Raw genomic sequence first — 22439 nt, 5'->3', positions numbered from 1 at the left:
CAGTTCAGTTGCTCAGTCGTGTCCAACTCTTTGCAACCCCATGAACTGCAGCAAGCCAGGCCTCCCTGTCCATCACCAACTCCCAGAGTCTACCGAAACCCATGTCAATCAAGTCGGTGATGCCATCCAGCCATCTCATCCTCTGTTGTTCCCTTCTCCTCCTGCTCTCAATCCTTCCCAGCACTAGGGCCTTTTCCAATGAGTCAACTCTTTGCATGAGGTGGCCAAAGTATTGGAGTTTCAGCTTCAACATCAGTCCTTCCAGTGAACACCCAGGACTGATCTCCTTTAGGATGAACTGGTTGGATCTTCTTGCAGTCCAAGGGACTCTCAAGAGTCTTCTCCAACACCACAGTTCAAAAGCATCAATTCTTCAAGCTCAGCTTTCTTCACAGTCCAACTCTCACATCCATACATGACTACTGCAAAAACCATAGCCTTGACTAGACGGACCTTTGTTGGCACAGTAATGTCTCTGCTTTTAAATATGCTATTCAGGTTGGTCATAACTTTTCTTCCAAGGAGAAGCGTCTTTTAATTTCATGGCTGCAGTCACCATCTGCAGTGATTTTGGTGCCCAAAAAAATGAAGTCTGACACTGTTTCCACTGTTTCCCATCTATTTGCCATGAAGTGATGGGACCAGATGCCATGATCTTCTTCAGTGAAGAGTTCTCTTCTTAAATCATTAACAGACAGCTCCATGAACCCACCATGATGGCTCAAGTAAGGTCCTCTTACACCAGAACTAGCTCATTTATTATTATTCAGATAAATAAGTATTTCAGTGGATTGTTTAGCTGCATCTGCCATAGAATACTTTACCATTAATAAACATAATATAATCTTACTAACACTCCTGGCCTTAGCCCCTTAAGGCTGCTGTGCTGCTGTTTGACCCCTCCTACTTCAGGATCCCAGCACTCCTTTGAGACTAAGGATTCCAGTTCAAGCACAGCATCTTTTACCTTCACCCACAGCCTACAGAGGAGAGTTGCTGGAACACTTTTCAGAAAGTCTGACACTATGTTCCCATTGTATTTCTCAGTGCTATGGCAAAAGGAGTATCCTCCTCCTGTCCTTCACAGAGGAAAACAGTTATGAGAATGGAGAACAGGTTATACATGAAAAATCCATTCCTATATCCCAATTTTCTATGTTTAATTTTTTTTTCCTCTATAGCATACCAAGAAATTTCTGGCCTATTTCACTGTGTCTGATACTGTTGAATTCAGATTGTAATGAACCAACTGAGAAAGCTGTCAGAATGCTCTCAGCTGCTCAGTCAGCACAATCCAAAATCTGGTAAGAGAACCTATCTCAAAAGACTCAGCCTGGTCTAAAATTATACACCTCACTCTCAGCTAGCGCCTCCAGAACCCATTCCCACATATATTCCCTAAGTCTTATGCTGTGAAGTGAAGTTGCCCAGTCATGTCCAACTCTTTGCGACCCCATGGACTGCAGCCTCCCAGGCTCCTCTGTCCATAGGATTTTCCAGGCAAGAATACTGGAGTGGTTTGCCATTTCCTTCTCCAGGGGATCTTCCCGACTCAGGGATTGAACCTGGGTCTCCCGCATTGCCGGCGGATGCTTTACCCTCTAGTAAATCTTGCAATTTTACTCTCCCTTATTTGACTTTGCTATTGGTTCCCTCGGATATGCTAGAAGATAACACTAGTTGTCTAGAAGCATTGAGGAAAATGGGCAGGATAACTGTCTCTGGTAAGGTTATCAGAGGACCTGCAAGCAAGGCCAGGATAGTTTCATCTCAGAGAGGATGCTTCTGCTGGCAAGAAAAACAATGGAGTTTGGGAATTTGATATTCTTTAAGTTGTCTAAATTCTCCCAACAGTTACCATTTCGATTTCAATTTTCTATTTTGAAATAAATGTTCTCATGAGACCTGGCAAGGCTATGAATTTCACTTGCAAGAAAGTTAACCAATTTGCAGGATCAGACCTGTATCTGATTTTCAACTACATCAGCCTTTTGACAAGAGGTAAGAGATCCTTGCAGATCAGTCATATAGACACTCCCTGGATTTTATACCATGCCTTGAGCTGTGAATTTACAATCTTGAGCTATCATTTTCTTTCTGTAAGTCCTGCAACACAGCCAGAAAGAGCTAGCCTACCTTTCAGTGTGATCACCATGCCTAAGGTGACTATATTCCCCAGTTTGCCTGGAGCGATCCCATTTATATCTGCTATCTTAGAATGGTTAATGACACTCATTTTCACTTTCAAAAGTGTTCCAGCTTGAACAATAAATTATGTTGACCCTTCATGTATTTACAGCCCCTCACAGCAGCTGTTTCTATCACCAACGGACACTCAAAGCAACCATAATGAATTTTTTATGGAATGGCATGGCTATCAGTTTCCCATCCTCTAATGCAAACAAATCCTGCCCTGATTTAAAGCTAAACAGCGTCAGATAATCAATCCTAGATTCCCATTTTCCTGAAGGTGTGTTCCTTGCAATCATCTTTGTTACAAGTAAGTACTTAAGTCAAGACTCTTTGTTGCAAACTACAGAATCTACTTCAGCTATTAAAACAGAAAGAATGCAGATCAACCATGCTTCAATTAAAAACAAAATAGGAATTCGCTACAGACTAGTAGGAACTTACAGAGTTCCGAGAGGGCTGCAGCCAAATCTACATTCATAGCCAAGAATAACGCAGCCAAAAGAAATGTCCAACAAGAGACTGTTTTATCAATCCCACAGTCATTATCATTCACACTTGGCATCAAAGGTGACTCTAGACTATAGACCCATCACCCCAGACCACAGCTGCCCAAAGGATCCAATGTCTCTGTGCATCACTCCCTACCCCACATTGTTCTCAGATACTTTTTAAATTTTTGGGCAGGGTGTCTTAGTAGAACCTAGCTCATGTGTTTTTGAAACCCTAGCTAAGGAACTGCAATGTAGTTTTCACACAGAAAGCATATTAGAGACACTTCAATAAGGATGCAGAGTGAGCCATTCTTCAGTATAACAAGAACCAAAAAGCATTATGGGGAAATCCATGAGGAATAAAATGGTTGTAAGATCAGTGGTAGTTCCAGAATTTCTATTAAAAAAGAGTTTAGGGGAAACTTTCTCATGGGAGGGGGGCTTGGAACTGTGTCTGCACAGCAAGCACATTGGCTTTACTTAGCTTAGTTGTTTATTTCAGGTGATACCTAGGAGAGCTGATGGAAGTCTAAATTAGACAAATGAGGCAAGCCTTGGCACCAGAATTAAATAAGAAAGGTAAGATACTGCCAAGATTATTATTGCTCCTTCAGAGACTAAACTGGGCTGCCTCTGAAGAGCAGAGCAAATGTCAAGGATGCCCTTGAATAAAGTATTCCATCATTTTGACAGGAGTCTTCCCTAAACAGTTCTGTGAAAGAGGGGAAAAAAAAAAGACTACTTTTTAAAACAAAATTGGGACATAACTTCTGAAAAATGCAAACTATGCTAAAAAATGTTAAATTCTGAACTTCCAGATAACCTTATATTAACATTTATATATTTATCACATCCAAACTGGCACAGACAATGAGGACCAAGTGTGTTTTCCCTTCTCTATATTGCATCAACCTCTTTTATGGGGGGTGGTGGTGGTTTAGTCACTAAGTTGTGTCCAACTCTTGCTACCCCATAGATTATAGCCCACCAGGTTCCTCTGTCCTCTGCCCATGGAATTTCCCAGGCAAGAATACTGGAGTGGGTTGCCATTTCCTTCTCCATTTTGGGGGGGGGGGGGGGAGGTGTCCCTAATTTGAAATATTCTTTTACTGTCAAGGCACCTTGAGGCAGCAATCACAGAGATAACTCTGTGAGATTAAGATGCCTTTTTTCATTGCTCCAAGTCTATCTAAGAAAGACAGAAGATGCTCCAAAATGTATTTTTTGCATGTATTTCCTTTTTAAAAAATCCAAGACTTTTGGTGAAGACCTTGTATCACAAAGCAAACAGCACAGAACACGAACAACTCTTTTCGGAGCCTAGTGCAGACCTTCTGAGGGAAAGGGAGCTGTGCTGTTAAACATAAATTTTGCAGATCTGTTGGCTTCTCAGTTCATAGCATTCAGCTCCCTGGCTCCTTAGCAGCTCCTTCTCCTCTACCGCGTCTTGAGCTGTCAGCTGGGGGAAGTGGGCCGGGGAGGCGATGAGATCATAGTGCCGATCCAGATAGCGCAGGTAGATGAGCATGTGCAGGGCGTAGGCCAGCACCAACAGCAGCAGCAGGGACATCGCCAGGCCGATCAGAATGGCTGGCGAGAAGGAAGAGGTGCAGTCTCGGGCCTTGGCAAACTGTCCCCCCTTGATGGGAAAGCCTTGGATCTGTCAGGAGACAGAAAAGAGCTAAAGTAGCATACTCTTTTTCTTAGAAGATCTACTTAAGAGCTTTGCAAAGGGTTCTGGACCCTAATTACTTAAATTTAAATATCAGGACATACTTGCTGAATAATCTAATCACATTATCTAAAAAATGCTAGTGAAACTTTATTTTAAATCAAGGCTGACCCAGAAACTCTGGGATATATGGTTGTCATAATTAAGAGGCCAGTGAAATTCAAGGCCCTGAAATAAATCCCCTTTTAATCCGATCCTTAGTTCATCTAAAACCAAAATGTCTGGTGTCTCTAAAATTCAAAAAGTCTACTCAAAATTTTACAAGTGTTAATATAAATTTCACAAAGAATATTAATTCTCAGTTCCTCTGCCTTTGATTCTGCTGACAGTAAGTAGGAAGAGTCTTTTAGGAACCAACATCATGATGCCTAGTGAGGTCAACTATAGATAACAAAAGCTAACACAGCATCACCTCATTCAGTCACCTATTTGGTTTTAAAAGAGTATATCAGAAAATTGAATTATCCAAGAATGCTTTATTGAGGATTCATCTTTATGTCTTAAGTGGGCTCCTTAGCATTTTCCATGTTAAAATGGTTGTAGCCTTCCTATCATACCATAGAACTTAAGGGTTTTGCTCACCCAACTATTAATATCTGTGCTTAGACTGAGCCAAAACAACTCCCGAAGGAGACTCTTGGCCTAGCTTTTGGGATACGTGGCCTGCCCACTCTGTGAAGAGGCAAAGTGACCTCCTCACGCACGAGCCTGAAGAGTTAAGCTACTCAATGACCAACAATGGCCTCATTTGATGCTACTGTGCTGGGCTTAGTCACCCAGTCGTGTCTGACTCTCTGCGACCCCATGGACTGCAACCCACCAGGCTCCTCTGTCCATGGGGATTCTCCAGGCAAGAATACTGCAGTGGGTTGCCGTGCCCTCCTCCAGGGGACGTTCCCAACTCAGGGATTGAACCCAGGTCTGCCGCACTGCAGGCAGATTCTTTACCATCTGAGCCACCAGGGAAGCCCGAGAATACTGGAGTGGGTAGCCTATCCTTCCCCAGGTGATGCTACAACTCCAGCCAAAGAGAATGTCCTCACATGGACTGCCACTTAATTCTTAAGACTTGATTGAGAACAGTATCTGTGGAGGATGCCTGAAGGATATGCTGTCTATCCATTTTCTGGACTAGAGTTTGCAGATCCTTTGTATCTAGTCCACAGGTAAGTTCTGTTTGCTCCTAACATCCTAAAAGCCTCCCCCCAGGAATCTAGATTTCTAGGTTTAATCAAAAAGTCAGAAGGTCTGGCAATATTGGGCTTACATTCCTACAAAGCAAAACTTATCTGGAGCTGAATAAAATATTCTGCTTGTAATGCCGGCTACACTTTGCCACCGTCCCTAGCTGGCCTGCCTGAGGCATCTGAGTTCACCATGAATGTGACTTCACTCTATTCCTAGAATAAGCCAGAGCAGCAAAGCTGCATATGTGGAATGTAGGCTTTTGCACACATACCTGAACCCCCAATCACCACCGCCTCTTCCCTGGACTGGGCTTGAATTCTGCATCTGCCCATACGAAGGGTGTTTTACAAGGTTCACCTCCGACACCCAGTGCTCTGTCCACCACGAGGCTGCTGTTGACGATGTTGGCACACATCACACACACCAAGGACGGATGTGCTCATCACTGCACATTTTCAGTAGCCTTGTGGATCCCATGAACATGTGAGGGGTGATTCTTTCTTATGCTGGTTGCTCCAAAGCTTCTAAGCCAAATTACTGTGCTGCTTCCAGCCAGGGCAGACAGATGGTTGTATGCTTTTGTGTGCCAGCTTTACCAGTGGTTTGACTAATCTATTCTTCTCTTATTTTTCTTAGTCCCTTGCTCCCATTTTTTGTTTTATATTTTTATTGGAAAACATACATGAAATCTACCATTTTAAACTATTTTTAGGTACAGAGTTCACTGGCATCAAGTACATTCACATCATGTGCAACCGTCACCACCATCTATCTTTTCAAAAAACCATCTGTACCCACTAAACACTAACTCTCCAGTCCCCTCCTCCCCTGGCCCCTAGTCACTGCCATTCTACTTTCTGTCTTCAAATGTGACTACTCGAGTACCTCATAAACAGAATCATACAAACATTTGTCCTTTTATGTCTGGTTTATCTCACTCAGTATAGTAACCTCAAGGTTCATTCATGCTGTTGCATGTATCTGAATTTCCTTCCTTTTAAAGGGAAGGCTAAATAATAGTCTGTTGTATGTATATGCTAGATTTTGTTTTTCATTCATCCATTGATAGGCATTTGGGTTATGTTCATTTTTTAGCTATGTTCAATACTGCTGCTATCAATATAGAGTGCACAAATATCTGTTCAAGTCCCTGTTTTCAATTCTTTTAGGTATATACCCAGAAGTGGAACTGCTGAATCACATTGTAATTTTATGTTTAAGTTTTTGAGGATCTAGCACACTGTTTTCCATGGTGTCTGCACCATTTTACATTTCCACCAGCAATGCACAAGGGTTCTAATTTTTCTACCTCCTTGCCAAAAGCTGTTATTTCAGCTTGGGGATTTTTTTTTTTTTTTTAATAATCATCATCCTAATTGATGTGAAGTGGTTTGCCTCTTTTTCAAAATTATTTTTCTTGAAGTATTTCTATAGTCATTTCAAGTCATTTCTGGATCAAGGTGGAAGTATAAATCAGTTAATTCTGTCCTAATTAGGCAAGATTCTGTGTGAATTAGTCCTTTTTTCATGATTACCTCTTCATTGCCCTTTCTGCCTGCTTCTTTTTTGAAAGGACAAGAGAAAGAAATAGATATAACATATACTTTTTAAGTATTATATAAATAGATATATATATTATATGTATTACAAAGTATCTTTGGAGCCAGACAGTCCACAATTCAAATTCTGCCTCGACCATTTACCAATTATACCACTTTGAACATTTATGTAATCCCCAGAGTTTTAGTCATCTCATTGGTAAAACAGGGATAACAACAGCTATCTTGCAGCATTATGTTAAGTTTTTAAGACAAAGTATGTAATATAATTACAACAGTGCCACTGTTAATCCATGCTAATCCATGCCTAATACAGTCCTGGGTGTTGCCGCACATATTAGGCCATGAATTCTTTACATCCATGAAGATAGGTCAGAAATCAAGAGGGTGGAGTAGCTCAGCCCAAGTGACTGAGAAGTTAACTCAAAACCACGTCTTTCAAATCCCAAAATGGAAACTCGTTCCCTACCCCAAACAACCACACCACACTTCTCCAAGCTAGGGGGAAGGGGAATAAATATACACTTATATATGGAAAAAAATCAAGAAGTACCCAGAAAAGGGACATGTAAAACCCTGCCTATTTCAGTGAGTTAGAAGAACAAGTTAAGCTGTTTTAACAGGTAAACAGGATGAAGTTGACAGATGTCTCTCAGCCTGAGATTCTGGTGGTGAAAAGGAACCTCTTGTGTCTCCATGACTTTCCCCAGATACTTTCAAGAGGATCTTTGGGATATGTTTGACTCCCTGGCTGACAGTTCCATTCCTATGCCAAATGCCAAAGCTGTCATTCACACTGCAGATGTACTTCTTATCTGCCCTGATAAGATCACTGCTCCTCTCCCTGAAGGAAATAAAATAATTGTCCGACAGTTCCTCTCCCCAAAAGGGCCTCTTACTCCAGGAAGTATCAGTCACCGGGCTTCATGCCACAGCTTCACTCTGGCTTAGATGGTTGGCATTCCTCGCTGATAATTACTAGGGGCTGGAAAAACCTGAATGTAAAAGCAAGTTTCGGGGATGAGAGCATGGGGGGGTCACTGCAGGAAGAGGAAATACTTGATCCTTCTCTATTTCATACCTTAGAAGATTAAGAAGATAACTCATACCAATATTATTTTAAAGATATCTACTCTCTTTTCCTTAAACGTCTGTGTTTTCAAATAAACACTGAGTTTCTTTGGCACCAAATACACAGGGCCACTGAGCACAGGTTTTAGTTTGTTACCTGGAAATCAACAAAAGTGACCTCCCACAGGCTTGACATAGCATTGGAGTCGCTGGGCAGCAAGAGGGCATCGTGTGGCTGCAGGCTGCTGACGCGCTGGCAATGGTAGGAGTAACTTGACGGAGCGTAAATCCCAGTTGCATTAAAAGTTGCTTGAATTGAGTTATTAAAAATAACCTCGACTCGGTGCAAACTAAACCATCTCTGGATAGACAACTTGTAACTGGTAAGGGCGAATCTGAAAATGATTATAAAACAGTATTACCCCGAAAGCACTTTTACATTTGCTGACGCAGGGCATTGTCTACGAACGGTACAATTGCGCCCTCTTTTGTCAGGAAGTAGAACTGGCTGAGAGAGAGGCTTTACTTTCTAGTTCGGAACTAGAGCTCTTCATGTGCGAGAATGAAACCAATTAACAGAGCAGCCCCCAAAAGTAAGGAAGACAAATTCCTACAAAAGGGAAAATACAGAACGCTTGTGTTTTTTTTTTTTTCTTTTCTTTTTTTTAATTAAAATAATTTTATTATTGCAAAAAATCTGAAAATTGAGTGGACAATAATACAGAATTAACTAAATAAATAATGGTCAAAAATAAAAGTAGTAGCTCTTACTATGTGTCAAGCATCTTTCTAAGTTCTTTATGTGTATTTTATTTAATCTTCACTGCAACACCATGAGATAGATAACATCCTCATTTCACAAGTGAGAAATCTAAGACACAAAGGGGTTAAATGACTAACAAGTAAGCATTGGAGCTGGGCTTAGAATCCAATCTAAGACAAGAGCTCTTACTCTTAGCCATTTTGGAATGGAATATTCTCTAGCAATAAAAAAAAGGTGCAATATGCATTGATGATCACTTTTTTCATTTAAAAAATGTGTGACTGCATAGAAAAAAATTCTAGAAAGAGATCAAATGTTAATGTGATTATTCATTTTGCTATACACCTGAAACTAACACAACAGTATAAATCAACAATATTTAAATTTTTAAAAAGAAAGCAGCTGAGATCAGTATAACTCAGGGTAAAAGCGTGGGCTTTATTCTGGCTTTGCCCACCTGTCGTTTACATTCCCGCTCCCTCTGGGAACAGCAACTTAGTGTATTAGGGCTGACCCTCTCCCCGCTCAGAGAAGTCTCTCTGGCAATCAGTGTATTGCAGCCATTTAATCACTGTGATTGGTTTAGAGCGGGCATACACCCCCGGGAGGGTCGAGAAGATGCAGTCCTGGTGCTTCTGCTATGGCTACGCTACAGCATCGGGCAACAGAGCTCCTTCATGTTGCTTAAGTGAATAACTGCCAGCTGGTCACCGTCTTGCCAGCCTGAGGGTGAAAGCTGACGCAAGGACAGCAGAGCCAGGAGATGGAGAAAGACGCCGCCCTGGTGAGGTCAGTTAAGCGTCTGAAGCTAACATTTTCAATCCTATTCATCCGTCAGTTACCTTTTGGCTTTATGCAGCCAAAAGAGCTCTCACAAATACAGTTCTTATTAGTGGTAATGATAAGGGCTGTTCAATCACCTTTCTGGGTCTAGCTTTCCTCGTCTGTAAAACAGGCTGGGCTTGTCTAAGTTGAAACACACACATGGTGAGTGTCCTGTGCCAGCCTGGTGCTGTAAAACATTTGATGTTATCTAAGACACCTGCAGCTCACCCTGGGCTCCTGACTCAGATACAAAAAGGTTTGTTAGGGCATGCAATGGAGCCTGGCCACCCCTGTCCACTGCAATAATCCCACCAAGAACACTGAAGGCCAGAAGGTGGTGGACATCTCAGATGGGGACTGTGGAGTCAGACATTCCAGAGTAGGCCACAAGAGCCATTCCTAGAAAGGGCAAGCTGCCTCTGGAATCCCCGGAATGACTTCTCTTGAGGTAGGACTGCAGTAGAGCCTGCCACACTGTCTGCAGCCCTGTTTCAGATAATGGCCTGAGACTGTTCTGACACAGCCTCAGTGAGGTGAGAGCAGTGATGCGCCAATGGAACTGCTCAAAAAATCCTTCAAGACATGCATCTTGTCTCCAATCCCCCTTCCTTTCTTTTTTTTTTTTTTTTTTTTTGCCTCTAACTTAGCATTTCCTATGTTTAAATTTAGAAAGCTCTTTTCTCAATATCTGCTTGCATATCATGGGATACTAGTGTTTCATTGGTTATAATTTAGAACATACATGCCATCATCTTTCAGAGAAATCTTATTAGGAAAATAGAATCTCACAAGGTGGCCAAACTTATATAAATATCTGTTTGATATAGGAATGGGGAATATTTTTTATTCAAATAACACTTTTTTTAACCTAGAGGAAAGTAGCCACACAGCTTTATCATCAGAAAAAAAATTATAATTTTAAAGCATTAGCGAAAAGATGGTGGAATAGAAGAATCTAAGCTCATCTCCTCTCACAAAGACACCAAAATCACAACTAAGTGAAGAAAAACCCCATTGACAAAAAAAAAAAAAAAAAAAAAGCCAGGAAATGAGTGGTTAATCAAAGTCACCAAGTATAGCATTTTTCTTTAAGAGCGTATCTTCACAGAAACTTCAATATACAAATTTCTACTGTGAATCTCCAAGAGGACATGGTTTGCAGTTTTTCTCAAACATGTTTAACCATGGGACCCCCTTTCTGGAAATATTATAAACATTTACACAGAGCAAAAGTGCTCCATAGAACACAGCTTTGCAAAAGATTGCCCTGGTACAACCTGTTGGTTTTTCAAGTAAAGTTAAAGACACAGGTGTTTATCTCCACTAAAAGGCTGGTCCTGTAGGAAAGGAAACATTATAATTTTATAAGAAAAAATTTAAATGCCTTCAAATTGCTCCCCACTCCTGAAGTCGTTCCTAACTGCTTGCTAAGCCACTGTTAGCAGAGGTATTATTCTGTACATAAACACAGAAAAATGTAGACCTATGTTGATTGTCTGTTGGGGAATTCAGCTAACAGAGAAGTTTTAGTTACTGTTAAGTTGTAAGTGTGACTCAGTTGTAAGAAGCTATGTAGCAATAACTTGAAACTAGAGCCTCGGCTCTGGAGCTTTAAACATATTTTATTCTTTGCTCAGAGGAAAGAGGTATTACAGTCTCAGATTTGTGTATTTTCCAGGGCACTAAAAGAAGAAGGAAAAAGTACAGATGATTTGGTGTTATAGAAACTAAGAAAGTGTTACTATAGGATCCCATGGTAACACCACTGACTCTTCAGTGAAACTAGATAAATGTGGCATTTCATGTGTCACAATGCTTGTCACAGCAGGCCCGTGATACATATATGTGGAATGGATAAATTATATGGAGCTAATCTGGAGTTTTGAGCCTATGATATTCCAAAATGGCATCCATACCTACCTTATATCAAGACCTCTGGGATTTTCAGCATCACCAAACTTCAGAGACAACCTAAGAAAACAGAAATACAATCTATCAAGAATAACCCTTACTCCACACTATACTAAAAAATTGCCCCCAGATGGATCACAAGTCTAAATGTAACAACTAAAACTATGAAACACAGAAGAAACGTAAGAAAACATTTTTGAAATCTTGGGGTTGGAAAGTTCCTTGAAAAAAATATGAAAAACTGATAAATTAGACTATATTAAATTTTTGAAACTTCTACTCTTCAAAAGATAATGTTAAGAAAATGAAAAAGGCAAGTCATAAAATGGAAGAAAATATTCACAACACATATACAAAAAAAAAACTTGTATCTTAAATACAGCAAATAGCACTAACAACTCAATAATAAGGAGGCAACCCAACTTTAAAATGTTCAAAAGATGTACTTCACAAAGGAAGACATACAAACAACCAATAACATGAAAAGATGTCAATATCCTTAGTCATCCAGAAAATACAAAATAAAACTACAATAAGATGCCATGGTACAGTAATCAGTATGGCTAAACTGTTTTTTAAAAAAGTCCACTCTTAAGCTTTTACTATCTATATTTAATCACATTTTCCTGAAAGTTAACACAAGATTTCCTGGAGCAGAAATAGATTATTACTAACTCAGAGCAATAACCGTATTGGTTCCCCTTTTAGCCCAGTTCTTCCCCCTCATGAGAACCAGATGTCATCCTGCACATACAGGGATTTATAACATAGGTGAGGAATACTAAAATTATGAATCTGGAAGCTCATATTGGAGTGCTTTCTTCTCCATCTCCTGAGAGAAGGAAACATTTACTTCCTTAGTGTCAGAAATTTTCCTTGGGAAAATAAAAGTGTATGAGTTATATTATTAGTCTTTGAATGGGAACAAACAGCTCATTATAAAGGAAATAAATGGCTGCATGTCTAATACCCACATATGTAAATAAATGTCTCCAAGGAGATTATAAGAAGCCTCTGGGTTTACAAATCCTGGAATATCTCAGTGGCACTAGCTTCATTACTTCTTGACATGTAATCACATTCCTCTGAGGAGGTACATCTCTTACCAAGATTTATCTTTAAACCCACATCTCAACAACATTTGTTCATAAATTGCTAACCATACAGAAACATAATAATATTTTCTCTATAGTCTGACCGTGACCATACCTAAGGTTGGGAAGGATGTGAAGTAGCTGGAATGCGCATACAGTGCTGGTAGGAAGGCAAATGCTACAACTACTTTAAAAAAACAGTTTGGCAGTTTCTTAATAAGCTAAACATACACATGCTATATGATACAGCCATTCCACTCCTAGATATTCACCTAAGAAAAATGAAAATATATGTTCCTACAAAGACTTGTACATGAATGTTCACAGCAACTTTATTTGGAAAGTTATCTAAAAACTGGAGGAAAAAACAAACTTCCACCAAGAGGTAGATGGATAGATAAACTGTGGTATATCCATACAAAGGAGTACTTACTACTCAGCAATAAGAAGAAACATACCTTTGACATACCTTTGACACAAGCAACAACATAGAAGAATATCAAAATCGTTACACTAAGTGAAGGAAGCCAGACTAAAAAAAAAGAGTGTACACTGTTTTATTATAGCTATTATTATACAACATTCTAGAAAATGCAAACTAATCTATAATGATAGGAGGCAGAACAGCAGTTATCTGGCAAGGTGGGAATGCACAGGGATGGATTACAGAGTGGTACAAGGAAACTTCTGAGTGTGATGAAAATGTCTGCTATCTTGATTGTGATGATAGTTTCACAGATATAAGCATATGTCAAAACAGACCAAACTGTATAACTGAAATATGTGCAGTTTAGTGTATTTCATTTAAATTTCAATCAGGTTAAAAAGTTAGGATGATGAAAAGCTAAATACAATTGAAATGGAAAAATGTGAGAAATTTAGATATATGAAGGATGATGCTGATACGTGACATTATAACATTGAGAAGTTATAACACCTCAATATACATTCTAAAAAATCAAAGTCGATGTTTATAAAATATCCAATTACGAGTTTGAGAAAACTCACACAAATATAATCTCATTAATTCAGTTACACTCATCAAGAAACAGAAATGTCAGTGACTGAGCTCAAGTTTATCTTCCTACTACTTATGAAGAAAGGGAAGGAGTATTTATAAAATAAACTATATTAAAAAGATCACTAAAAGAAATATCTTTATTTCATAACATCATGAGCTTAGATACCTTAGAAGCACTAATTTACACTTTATAAGCTATTTTGCTCACTAAAGCAAGGTTTCAGGAGGATTTTTCTCCAACAGTATTCTGATAATCTGTTACGAATTACTGAAAATACTTTAAAGAAATGAAATGCATTTCTTAGACTGTACTTTATAAATTTGACTGGTCACTTACTCTAACAGAAATTTCTCTAGTTCCTCCAAGGAATCAGAATAGCTTAGTTATGCACAAACTCTCTCTCCAGCTAACGAACTAAATAAAGCTCAAAGCAGAGCCATGCAGTGCCCACTCAGAACCTCTGGTGGAGCAGCTCAACGGCCTCCACGCTTCTGATGCCCCGAGAGCTTTCTCCAGCAGCCCTGGTTTCAGTGAAAGCTGTTAACATGCTCTGTGGCAGAGTAAATGACGGGAGGTCTGGTTTCAACAATGCAAATTCAGCAATCATTCAATGAGATTCTTTCATGTGCCAAGCTGTGAACAATAAGATGCACCATAAAGGGGAAATACAACCTAGGGACTCACTCAAAAAAGAACTTCTTTACTTTTCCAAGCACCCTCCTCTCCCCATGTTTAAAGCAGATTCTGAATTCTTGAGACTATAATGGCCTAAATTCAAAATACACACAGATGCTGGGATTATGCTCTATTTGTAAGGCTTTCACTATTTAAAAAGACTTCCGTAGCAAATCTGTCTGCCAACAATTTGCCTTTCCCTGAACATGTTATTTCCAAGCACTAAAATGTGGTCATCTTTTTTTAATCTGTGCTTTTGACCTTACATGGTTATGTCTTTACTTGGGTTTGTTCTTTCTGCAAACTCCCTTTCCGATTCTTGAATATAAGATTTCCTTGCCAGCATGACAAAGGCATCTCACTAATCTGTGTAACTCACAGGAGTCAAGGATAGCATCAGCAGCTGGTCCTTGAACGCCTCACATCCTGGGAAGCCTCCCACTTATGCCCTTTGGTGGGCTCTCCAGCGTGCCTGCACACTCACCTGAGGACCCCAGAAGGTGGGTGATGCATGCCTGGGACTCACCCACTGGAATTCTTGGGCAGTGACAAAGAAAAAATATCATTAAGTTGTGTACTGCAAAAACGAAAGGTTCCCTTGGTCTCTCTACCAGGTAACCGGACGCTATTTTACTCTGGTTATCATTAATATCTTGGAAAAACAACATTAGAACTTTGACTAGCACTTGACAAAGCTCTCACATGTCCATTTCCTCATTTGATCTTCACACTCCTATCAGATAGGGCCAAGAGAGGAGGGAAGATGGTGTTGTTAAAGATGTTTTAGACCCCAGCTCTATTACCATATAAGCTGTATGATCTTAGCAAGTTTCCTAACCTCACAAGCTTTGATTTTCTCACTTGAAACACAGGTGATAACTGTACCTATGACTCAGGGACTTATTCACAAGAGCACTACAAGGGATAACAGATGAAGTGACTGTTAAGTCCTCACAAGGTGCCTGGCCAAGGCCAAGTGCTTAAGCCTTGTTAGTTGCTATTACCAGATGCCATCATCGCCATCTCACCCTACAGTGGCTCCTATTTGTAAAGTCACAGAGCTCATTGGCAGAACTGGACCTAGAAGCTAAGTTTTCATTCTTTCTGTCTCTAGGTTCCCAGTAATAATTAAAGTTTCTGAAGTCCAGCAAAAATCTGTTGTGCCCTGATCTTCCCCACAAACCCCCTGGGGTCAGGATAAACGGAATCAAGAAGGGCCAGTCAGCCATGGACAGGCAGACAGGCAAGATGATCCTCAGGCAGGCAGTCTCTCTCCCTGCATCTGACCACAAATAAAGAGCCCTGTAAGGAATTAATTAGAGCCTGAGGAAAAAGCCCTGAGCTCTCAGCAATGTTGAAGTCTCTTTGATAGTTGTGCTATAACAGAATAAATGAATCTGGGCAGACTCTCATTTTGCTTACAACTCCCTAGTTCCCTGATAAAGAGAGTCATTCTGAATAGCAATGGGAAATACTTACTAAAACTTGTAATGTAACTTGTAAGTGTATATGAATATAATCCATTTTACCCATCATCAAGAATTTTTAAATGACAAGTTCAGCAATGAAAAAGTATTTCTATGAAAGTATATAAGGAGAATACAGAGAAACACACACACATACACGCACAAAACACAGAGCATGTTATGGTTTTATATGAAGCATTCTGCCCATCTAAACCAGGCCAGAACAAATGCAAAGAATCTTCCAAAAGCCTCTGTTATACCAACAAATGTTGAAAGCAAGGAGTTGTATAGAAAGCAAGTGGGATATGCCAGACTTCCTCCCTCTGGACCAAAACAAATACAAGCAAAAAAATATTTGCTTGGATGACTGAAAAGCAAAGAAAGGCAGTGGAAACTAATTTCCTCTTCAAAAGGGATATGCTTATCTCAAGTGAAAAAGAATTATTCTAATCATTTTTTAATGTTCTAAAGAATTCTCTGAAATTTGGCCCCTTGCACATTTGCAAACAGGCAATGTTCTACAACTTCAGAACACTTCCTAGAGTCAAATACCTGCCCTGGCTAAATAGAGTCAGCTTTCTCTGCTTCACCCACTAGAATATGTTTGACTCTGCTCAGTGATATGGAATTTCCTCCCTGCTAGGACAAAAGTACTTTGACACTTTACATTTGGAGCTGACACAGAGTCTGGAATCCATCCACTCTTTCAGAATGAGTTTGGGAAGCTTCCTTATCAAAACTCTGATCTTCCACAAAGCACGATATAACAATTAGCTAGAGTGTTCAGAAGAAAATTACTGGGGAAAAAAATAAGAAACTAAAACAACTGATTTCTAACTTGTTCTTTCATTTTAGACATTTACTCAGAAATGTATGTCACAGTCATATACAAAGGAGCCTACTTCTACTTTCTGAAATGACAGAAAACTCGACCACCCAGTTAACAGGCTACACTCGCCCTAAGGACTTGCTCCTCAAAGCAGTCAACTTACATGGCACTTTCTTCACTGCAGTTTGAGTTGCCAGCATCCACTGTTGCCTTCTGGCCAATAGCTTCATCTGTAAGGTCCAGCCAGGTCTGATTCTTAAATTTAATTGTTATTCTCTTGGCCCAAAACAGAATGCAGGGAATTCCATCCATGGAGACATTAACTGGGCTATGATGGCTGAATGCATTCCGAGGTTCTTTTTCTAAACGTCTGCTCAGATTGAAGTTGAGAACCTAATGAACCCAATAAGTGAAATTTAAGATATGAATTTGTTTCCATGGTACAGAAGGCTTCTTGGAAGCAAAAGAGCCAATTCAAAGCCTGTTACTCTGCTAGCTCCAGAGCCCATGCTATTGTGGGTAAAAGGAGATGGGTGGACCTAATAAGCTTAAAAATATAGGTATACCTGAAGGTACATGAACCCAGTTCCACAAATTACAATGTATAATTTTTTAATGTTAAAACTCATGAAGTATACAATACAAAGAATGAATGCTAATATAACCTATCAATTTTAGGTAAAATTATCAATTTTAACAAATGTAACAGTTTTAACACTGATTTAAAAGATTAAATTAGTGTTAGATTTAATTAATTTATCTTTTAAATAAGTGTTAGATCAAATCTATTTTAAAGATTCTAAATATAGAGAAAATTAGAGATGGTGTGAGTTGTAGATTGAGGAAGTATATGGGAATATCCTCTACTTTTGTTCAATTTTTTTTCTGTAAACCTAAAACCGCAAAAATAAATATCTACTAATATTTCAAAAAAATTCACTAATGGCAGTAATCGTCTCTAAAATAATAAGAACCCAAATAATTTAGAACTTTAAATAAATTAATTAAAATATGTTAAACAAAGAAAACAAGAGGTTTCTAGAAATACAACAAAATTCTCCAGACCATTAATGTCCAACAGGACATTCTGTGCTATTGGCTATTATGTACTGGAAATGTAGCCAGTGCAACTGAGGGACTTAATTTTTAATTTTACTTAATATTATCTAAATTGAATTTAAATTTAAATAGCTGCATGTGGCTAGTCTACTCTCCTGGAGAATGCAGTTCCAGGTCATTTAATATACATAAGCTAGCAAGATATTCTAACCCTGTTCTACATCTTATGAAACCTTTGCAGATTTCTAGGAAGCCCAAGACAATGCACTTTGGTATATCATTCTGGAGGTCACAAAAGCAATCTCTATCTGAAAGAGGTGATCACTTATCTAGATCAACTATTCCATACCAATAACTCCAGTGTAAATAAAGATAAGAGAGAAATTAAACAGGCAGCAGCAACCCAAGTTTATCAGTAACCAAAGATAAATTGTTACTATAGTGATCCTGTCTGGAAGGCAACAAAAGTAAAACTGAATACTTTAAGGAAAACACTATATATGACAACAAGGAAAACTTCAGTGTTTTTTCAACTATAAGATTACCATAACATTTCGTCACCCAAAGTTCAACCAAGAATGTTAGTTATTAACAGAATTATTACTTATATTTTCACAGTGGCTCTGACTTGATTGAAATGTGTTTACATTTTTTTTTTAATGATTCAGTCTAGTTTCCTAAAATGTCCATACCTGTGTGATTGGTATCACTGTGAAATTCTGCACTGGCTTCATATCACCACTATTCTGTCGATCTGTCAAATAAAATGACATGAGTACAAAGGCAAAATGTCACCGGTTTATTAATGTAATTGAATGACAATAATATGCTAAGCACTGTAAAATGTACCAGGCTTGAGACTCTTCTGGCTCATAATTTAGAATACAGTATTTAAGAGATTTTTCACATCAGAGACTCCAGGTGCAAGTACCAGTGTTCAGGGAAGCCCATCATAGACAGAACCCGTCCTCAACCCCAGAGGGAACCATAAGGGCAGTTACAAGTCTTACCACTGTTTACAACCACTTCTTTATTTGACGATGTTCGAGAGATGAAACTAGAAAAAAACAAAAATAAAAAGATGGTAAGTAAATATATACATTTTAGATTTTATATGAAATTTTAAGAAGGACATTTCGGTTTACTACATCTCAGAGAAGAGGAGGAGAATCACAGCCTGTAAAACTGTTCACTTTTGAATAGTGAATTTCTGATTAAAAAGTAATACTATATATGTTCTTCAAAGGAAATAAGGAAAAGACTGCAAATTTTAAAGAAGAAAAAACTTTAAAATATCAATCTTAATCTTTATTCATTGATAAATAGTCTACTCAAAGAATAGTATGCTAGACAAGCAGTATGCTAGACACTAAGGTTTAACCAAAATAAATAATAACCAAGAATAAATTAAATAACTAAATTATAAAACATAATAAAATATTTTACAGTGAAATTTTATACCTTATTCTACTGTTAGCATATTAAAGCAGAAATATTCAACCCTTTTTATTTAAAAAAAAAAGACTCTATTGCCAAAAAAGTATTTCTGAAAATTATGAAGATATAAATTATAATAGTATGTCCTTCCAGCATTTTACTCTACATACATGCACATACACCCTATACACAAATGTAATTTATTATTTATATTATTTAAAAACAGATTTTTATAAACATACTATCTTAAAGCCTGTAATTTTTTACTTAAAAATATACATATTTTTATGACTATGACATAATTTTAAATTTCATCTGGTATAACATCATACAAACACATTAATATATTTAAATAAACCCCTATTAAGTATTTAAGTTGTTTCCAATTAATAGTATTGAACATTACCTTGGATTATTTGTTCACACCCCTGAGAAGTCCCTTAAGATAAATTCTTATAAGTGAAATTACTACGTTAAAAGATACATGCATCTTTTTATCATGGAATATTGCAAACATACACAGATTCAAACAGAAAAATAAAAGCTCCCTCACCCTCCCTAAGTTCCTGTTCCCATCACCCAGCTTTAGTAATTATCAAGTCATAATCAATCCATGTGTTCATTAATGAAAAGCTTTTAGCACACAACACAGGCTTATTTTCATTTCAGTGAATCTGTGGACATACAATAAGGCTGGTGTACTTCTTTTTTCAGATAAACTCTAATTTGAATTGGCTTTGCCCACACCCATAAGCCTCAACTAATGAGGCTTTAAGGGAAGCCATAATATCAACCAAAGACAAAATACTCTACACATGCATTTTCACATCACTACATGATCTCTGAACTAAGGTAGAACTAAAGGATTATCTGGTTAAAATTATCTGTGTGAACATACTAAGAAACACTGATTTTTAATTTAAAAAAAAGTAAACCTACATTAGCACTAAAATATTCAGAAACTTTCCAGTAAAAGGGATCTCTGCAATTTATGAAAAGTAACCAAGAGCCCTAGGCCTGCAGTGGCTGGTGCCATATTTTTTATTTACCAGGTGTTCCATTCAGAGTCTCCCAAGTACGCCTTTGTGGAGGTGAAGGTGAAGCAGCTCCTTCATGTTCTGCTCAGGATTGAAGGCTGACAAGGCCCTAAAGGCCTTGGCCTTAGTCGTTGTGCTCATTTCCCCTCATCCCCTCTTCCTCCAGCTACACTAGCATTCTTTAGTTCAATTCCCTGCATGCTTCATGTTCTCTTCTTCCCTCTTAAGAGTCTTAGTACCTGCTCTTCCCTCTATCTGGAATGTCCTCCAGCCTGTCCTTCCCTCTACCTCCTCATCACATCCTCCATATCCTCCAGATCACAGCTCAAACGTTGCTCCCTCAGAAATGCCGTCCCTAACTTTTCAGACGAGTTCAGATCCCCTATCATATGTGTTCACAGTTTACCATACCTTTCTTTCAAAGAACATTTCACAGTTCATCTGTAATAACACCGTTCATTTGATTAATGAGCACCTCTGCTCTAAACTTACAGGTTCATGAGGCAAGAGACTTTATCTCTTTTGCCACCACTGCATAACCAGCACCTAGCATTGTGCCTATATAAAAATATCAAGTATTAAAAACCTATGCGTTACATATACAAATGAAATAATAACTTAATGAACAAACTCCGAAAGGGAAGTGGGAAATGGGAGATCACAGGAAATGCTGTGTGAAAGGGAAGAGATTTTCTTTTTAAATATAAACCCAATTTGAGAAACGAATATGTAAAGGAAGAGGGATGACCACTTCTTTCTCTAAGCATCGGAAACATGTGTCAGGCTTAAAATGCAATTATCCTTCCTAGAGACTTAAGGACCTTAAATTGCCCATAGAGGTGAAATATATTTTAAATTCCAGATTTATGATTTGAAAGAACATTCACAAAACAGCAACTGTTGTTTCCATCACAATGAGTTAATATGCCATATTATTAGATACAAATGATGATTGATTTGTGTGATTTCTAAGGTCTCTTCTGAGGCTAAAATGATTTAAAATCATTAATACTGCTTCAAAAACCGAACTGGGATTTTTATAGTTTCTAGTGCACATTTTATCAGTGTAATACACAAATTAGTCACTTCTATATAAACCAGGTGAGGCAATATTACTAAGCTTTAACCACCTAAGGAGTATAGGTCACTTACATTACTTGAAAGTGAACCTGAAGGAAAGACCTAATTGATTTGGAACATGGGAAAACAGATGTTAAAAAATGTCTGTCCTTGTTGTTTTTATTAGCTGATGACTTAAGAATTCCTTAACACAAGTTTTGGCAGATAATCCGGCTTGACACTTTTCTTTGTGTTCACACTAACCCCCCTGACAGATTTGTTGTGATTGCACATAATGAGTAATTGGGAGACATGACATAAGTTAATTGCTATTCAGATTTTGAATATTCTTCTCTATGGAGAAATCTCTATATGTTTCCTTATATGGTACAGAGAGAAGCCAAAAGGACAAAGGAAATAGAAACAGATATTTTGCTTGTTAGTTTTAAGTAGTGTGTACTCCACACAATTATCATCTCCTACCAGGTAAAATGATTTAACATCTATTCTTTGGGGGTCAGGTTATATATTTCTTAGTTTTTAAATTTTGCTTACTCTCTTCTCACATAAAAACAGCAAGATAAACTGAAATTAACAGTACTTATGAGTATAAAAGAAATATGAACACTGATTTGAGTCATTTTCTTATATATTTTGATATGCAATACAAATTTTCTTTGGATACTTAGAACAAATAAATAACTCCTCCCTCTTATAATAAAGACTATATTTTTATCTCATCTATAAACTCTAGTTCAATGATTTTAGTAACTATCAAATGATCTAATCTAGTATATCTGTTTTGAATTGTTAACAAATGTAGCTGTGCAACCACATAAAAAACTACAGAATCATCTAATTTCACACTTGCACTTGCACTGAAGTTCACAGATATTTAAAGATGTGCAGTTACTCACCTTACATTCTTCCTGGCAAGTATCTGGTCCAAAGTTAGTGAAAATCCCATACATAAAAAAATAAGTGAAAAACTAAACAAGATTTTTCTTCCCATCAAGAAATGAATCTGT

At 38.1% G+C, this 22439-nt stretch overlaps 1 protein-coding gene across 1 annotated transcript; it reads right to left on the bottom strand.

The window, feature by feature from the left end:
- Positions 1–4030: 4030 nt before the first annotated feature.
- LOC133061487 (V-type proton ATPase subunit S1-like protein) lies at positions 4031–22439 on the bottom strand. The gene is made up of 7 exons (XM_061149497.1): positions 22329–22439; positions 18889–18935; positions 18571–18632; positions 16983–17212; positions 11743–11793; positions 8392–8629; positions 4031–4344 (listed from the first exon to the last, which is right to left on the bottom strand). The coding sequence occupies exons 1-7, from the start codon at positions 22421–22423 to the stop codon at positions 4042–4044; spliced, it is 1026 nt and encodes a 341-aa protein (XP_061005480.1). The 5' UTR covers positions 22424–22439; the 3' UTR covers positions 4031–4041.

The sequence above is a fragment of the Dama dama genome, chromosome 9 (assembly GCF_033118175.1).
Source record: "Dama dama isolate Ldn47 chromosome 9, ASM3311817v1, whole genome shotgun sequence".
NCBI lineage: Eukaryota > Metazoa > Chordata > Mammalia > Artiodactyla > Cervidae > Dama > Dama dama.
Note: the sequence above shows the minus strand (reverse complement) of the source record. Positions and strands in the feature narration are given on the sequence as shown.